At 35.6% G+C, this 5,693-nt stretch overlaps 1 protein-coding gene across 1 annotated transcript; it reads left to right on the top strand.

Annotated features, from left to right (window-relative positions):
• LOC107607111 lies at window positions 2,050-5,332 on the top strand. The gene is made up of 11 exons (XM_016309094.1): window positions 2,050-2,130; window positions 2,315-2,687; window positions 2,799-2,988; window positions 3,096-3,108; window positions 3,300-3,515; window positions 3,639-3,731; window positions 3,824-3,925; window positions 4,020-4,311; window positions 4,795-4,908; window positions 5,042-5,107; window positions 5,157-5,332. The coding sequence occupies exons 1-11, from the start codon at window positions 2,050-2,052 to the stop codon at window positions 5,330-5,332; spliced, it is 1,716 nt and encodes a 571-aa protein (XP_016164580.1).

Raw genomic sequence — 5,693 nt, 5'->3', positions numbered from 1 at the left:
TCTCTTAACCCCGTACCGCAGCCATCGCCCAGCGCAACCACCGCAGCCCCCACCGCCCTGCAGCACCGCGTCAACTTCATCGCCGATTGGGTTTGGATCTATGTTCGTCGGCGTGGTCTGGTCATCGATAGCAGGGTTGAAGATTCCTCACCGTCGCCGTTGTCGAGGTCTCTCTACTCTTCGTCGTCGTCGCCGAGTTCACTCTTGTCCTTGTCGTAAGCGCCGAGTTCTCTCTTATCCTCACCATCGCCGTCGAGGTCTCTCTTCTACTCGCCATTGCCGTCGAGCTCGTTCTTTGTCGCCATCATACTCGCTCTCTGTCTCTCTGTCTCTTCCTCTGGTTAGCTTAAAGATTGCTTCTTGAGTTTGGTTTTTCTTGTTTTGTTGATATGTTCTTAATAATAATGAATTACTGATTGAGTTACTGGGATAGTTCACTGATATTAAGTTGCTGAGATTTTGTTATTTTCTGAGTATTGTGAGTTGCTGAGATTGCCATAGTAATATTGTTGAGTATTTTTCTGATGTCTCTATGTCCCTACCTCTGGTCATCTATTCAGCATTAAGCACTTTTTGAAAAAATTGATATTGACTTTTTGCTTGATTTATTCTCTTAATTTGTTGTTGATAATATTGTTTGAGCTACTGGGTTAAGGTACTGATCATGAATGGTATCAGATTTTGTGAATTTTGTTAATTTTTATATGCTATTGTGAACAGGTTTTTTAGTTGTATACTTTTTTCGGTTAAAGATTTAATTTTTCAAGGGACATTTATTTTGATTTAGACTGAAATTAATAAAACTATATAAAAAAAGGTTTCAGATAGTACATACATAAGATGCAGAAAAACAATGTTACTTACCTGGTTAAAGATCCAAATAATTGGCTTTTGGTGTGAAAATTAAGGACTTCAACAAACTGAAAAACAAAACTGAGTGTCATCGTGAGAAATCAAAATAATTTAATGTGAAATAGTTCAAGATAGCATATAAAAAAATATTAAAATAGAAACCCAAAAAGAGGAGAACCAGATAGGTGAGTTTGGCTTCAGAAATAATTTGTGCTGAACGTGTTTAAACTGATTGTATTGCTTATTAGTTAAGTTTATTTAATTCAATAAGCACGTTTATATACCTTTGAGAATCACAGATTTTTATAAATGATTATTTCAACAAACATTTGAAATTAAACCAATATTCTCTATTTTTTTGTTAACCTAACAGTTTAAGTCCATTTAAATTATGCAGGTGGTTCAGTTTACTTTTTTAAAAAAGCAATAGTTAACTTGTTTTAGTTTAATCCCGTAACTTCATAACAGATTTGGTGCAACAATAAAGGAACAGTGATACATTGTGTTATACAAATTTAAAAGTGATTTGAAAATAAAAAAACAAATTATTTGAAATAATTAACATTAAGTCAATTTGTCAAATATTGTTGTGATCTCCTCCTATTTCTAAGTCAATTTATCAAACAGATTAATTTCTTGCATTCAATATAGGGAACCCACCTCAATATAACAACTCATCTATCTATTTATTATAATATTATAAACTACTACTATTATTTGTTTATTTATTCCATTAATAAATATCCAATGTAGGATATTAGTAGCAGTTTGTCAAGCTTAATTATTGGCTTTTGATAATAAATAATCTTTCACTTATTAAAGTGTTTTTACTTACCAGGTCAAGAATTAATTTGATATACATATGCTTTTATGACACAATCAAATTTATTTGTAAACCAGTCATTAATCTTATTAAATTATAAGACTTGAACTAATATTAAAACTAATTAATGTTTTTTATGTTAAACTAATTTAATTAGACTTAATTGATTAAAAATTTAAATTATTCAAAAAACAAAATAAATTCTAATATTTTATCCACCTATGATGTATCATGTAATGTGCCTTATAGTGTTCTATATAGATTTCATAATTTTTTATTTTCTAATTTTGGGGTATAGTTTGCCTTCTCTATTTCTTTTTACGTTGCGCTTTTCATTTGTCTAGTAATATTGTTTTTTGTCAAAGTTTGTAACGATGCCTAGGAAACCACGATACAACATTATACGGGAACCCCCGAAAGATGCCGGAACTAATGCCGGAACTGAAGAGACAACGGTTAGTGTTTGTGGTTAACATTTCTTGATGTAACCTTATGTGAAAATTAGTTATCCTTCAATTTCTTTAATTGAACCATGTTAATTTTTCTCCCAGCAAAATGATTAGTTTATGAATTAAATTAATTCTCAATATTAATTCTTTCTCTAGAATATAATTCTAAATGCTTTCATATTGCCTTAAGATTGGGTCCATGACTAGAGGAGCTCAGACATCACGTGAGCAACCACGTGATAGGGTTCCTCCGATTTCGTCCTCAGCTAATAGAGCTCTGGCAACCCGTATCAACGGATCGTTTCGTGCACCGCGCATCGATCATAGGATTGCGCAGTCGAGCAGTGCTGATGATCCTCAAACTCCCACAGAACAATTAGAGACTCGGCATCACGCGGAAGTGGCGGATCATGAATTAGAGGATGAGGATTACGACCCAGAGGCAGATGAAGTTCCGTCATTTGATGACCACATTGACGACTTGTTTGCTGCCCAAGAAGTCGAACGTCAGTACCAAAACGGGAAATGCAGAGATACAGATTTTTGGGAAGTTACTGTTATTAGTAAACTTTTTTTCATCCTAATTTCGTAAACAGTTATCTTTAAAGTCTTTTACTTCTATTTTCATTTTTTGCAATGATTATATGTAATTTTGTGTCCCATACATTTCTTAGAGGACGGTGTGAGAAAAGCTTCTAGGCTGAGTGTGAGGGAGGCTATAGCACTCCCTTCCAATACAAAGATAGTACTCCTATTTAACAAAGAGCTACAACCGATTGGTCAGGCAGCTGGATTATTCAGTGGTTTCTTAGGGAGTTTGGGTGCGGATTATTCCCAGTTCCCCATATATGCAGAAAGTTGGAAGTATATGTGAACAAAGCTAAGAAGGAATATGCTTACGACATGATTAAGGTACAACTTTAAGCTTCAACAATTTAAGCAATTTTAATGTTTGATTTTTTTTTGGTAAGGGCTTTTGCATGGGTAAATTATATGGTTCGTAAAATTTTCATATTTTGTTTTTCACATCATTATTTAAGCAATTCTCATTTATACGTAATTGCGACTGCTTGTACTGGATTTGAGTGTCATACTTTAACAATTTAAATTAGCCTGTAATGGTTGTGGCATTTCTTCAACTGTAATGGTTGTGGCATTTCTTCAACTAATTGCAGTGGGTCTTTCATTATGAGAACAATGCCGGAAGAAAAATAAAGCACAATATTATGAAGAGGATAGGAAAGAACTGGAAGGATACAAGGCACCACTTGTATCATAGGTGTTACAAAGAAATAAGGACTTATGAGGAAAATCTTGAGCATCGCCCGAAAGGAATAGAAGAAAATGAATGGAAAAAGTTCATTGACTATCGCCAGAAGGAAGAAACAATGGTAAGCCTTGGTATATTTTATTATTTCCACAAAAATATACATGTGTATACATATTACTCCCCTTACATTTTATAATCAACATCTATCTTTCTCATTTACATTTGTTCTGTTATTTGTTCATAGAAAAAGTGTAAACAGAATGCTTTAAATCAGAGCAAGCAACTTTACACACATACTGGGGGCTCCAAAACATTGGCAAGAAAAAAAGATGAAGTGGTAATAAGTCATCATTATTTATTAAGATTTTGATTAATCTTCCTGAGTATGTTGTTATTGTTTACTAAATTATGTCGATATCAACGATGTAGGAGAAAGAGCAAGGAAGGTGCGTTGGTAGAGGAGAGTTGTTTATCATGACTCATAAGAAAAAAGATGGCTCGTATATTCATCCCGATGTACGTGTTGTTAGTGTGAGTCATGTTTGAAAATTTCAAGCAACTTAGTTTACTGTATATATCGTGCTACTGTTAACTCATGCCTTTCCAATGTGTTGTATATTTGTAGGAAGCAATTTCGAATGTTGAGAGGCAGGATGGATCCTCTAGGCACCTTTCACAAAATGATTCGCTAGCACAAGTTCTCGGAAAGGAGCACCTAGGACGAGTTCGTGCCCTAGGTACTGGACCATGTCCCACCCAAGTCTTTGGTAACATTGCTGGACAACCGTCGAGTTCTGCAGGGCCCAATGAAGAGTACGAGAGGAGGATTGCGAAATTGACGGCTAAGCTAGAAGAAGAGCAAGTGAAGAGACAGTCGATACATAAGGTCTTGGGATATCTAGTCCAACATCAAGGAGGTAATTGGCCCGCTGAGGTTGCTGCAGAGCTGGCTTTTTTGGGCGGTACACCGGACTCGGCATGCGCAGGGCCATTTTCATCTGCCAATCACGACCCGTAACAAAAATTTTGAATTTCAATCAATGTTCTTAGATATTTATGCATTTAAGTTGGTTTAGTGATTTATGCTTATTTTCTTCAACTTAAGCATTCTTATTTTATTTTGGATGATGTTATGACAATTTCATTATATATGTTATGTTTGCATATATTTAATTTGGTTTGCTATGTTAATTGAGCTGTTTTACTTGGTTGCAATTTCTTTAAATTAATTGAAAAGAAAAAAAATTTAAGGTTAATAAACATACTTTTTCAAAAGAGGAAAAATAATAGAAAATCTAAAATTTTAATGGAAAATTCGAATTTAGCGGCAGTTTTAACCGCCGCAAAACAGTAATATTGTCTATTTTCGTGATATAAGAACGTCGTTTTCAAAACACTAGCATTTAGCGGCGGTTACCGCCGCAAATTGAAAAATAAAATTAACTATCCACATATTGCGGCGGGTAATAACCGCCGCAAAACTCAAGTTTCATTTCGCGGCGGTTATTCCAGCGGTTGAAGAAAACCGCCGCTATCCGTTTTGCCGCGCCCCATCTTCCGGCGTTTCATTAAACCGCCGCGATATGTTTAGCTGACCCGCCGCTAAACGGTTCCAGCAACCGCCGCTATCTGCCAGATTTGTTGTAGTGGATGATGGTGGTGACAATGGTAATGATGGTGAGGATGATGGTGGAGATGATGGCGGCGATGACCGTAGTGGCGGAGGACATGATTGTGGGATGAGTGGTGGATATATATAAAGGAGGTGGCAAAGGACATTATGGTGGAGATGATGGTGGTATGGGTGGTGGTTATGGAGGAGGTGGCGGAGGCCATGATGGAGGACATGATGGTGGAACAGGTGGTGGTTATGGAGGAGGTGATGGCGGTGGTGGGGTGGAGGAGGTGTTGATGGGGATGTTGGTTAAGTGGTGGTGATGGAGGTGGCAGAGATGGTGGTGGTGGGTTTAGTGATTATTTTGTCGGAATTCCTGGCAGTGACGTAGTGGTGTACGAGAGCCAGATGTATATTAGCCCAAGTAACATGTTATTGGACTTGCTTCGATTTATATAGATTCATTGTCAATTTCGGACATGCATATGATGTTATTGCTTTTAGGATGTGATATTGTTTAATTATTTATGTATATATATTAATATATTTTATTTTTAATTATTTATAAAATTTATTAATATTCTTTTTTTATAATTAGCCTTTATTTTCTTCAAATATTATACATTTTAAACTGGAACAAAATAAAACGATAATTTAGTCCGTCATATTTTTGAGAAATTGCGA

Source organism: Arachis ipaensis, chromosome B07, assembly GCF_000816755.2.
Source record: "Arachis ipaensis cultivar K30076 chromosome B07, Araip1.1, whole genome shotgun sequence".
NCBI lineage: Eukaryota > Viridiplantae > Streptophyta > Magnoliopsida > Fabales > Fabaceae > Arachis > Arachis ipaensis.
Note: the sequence above shows the minus strand (reverse complement) of the source record. Positions and strands in the feature narration are given on the sequence as shown.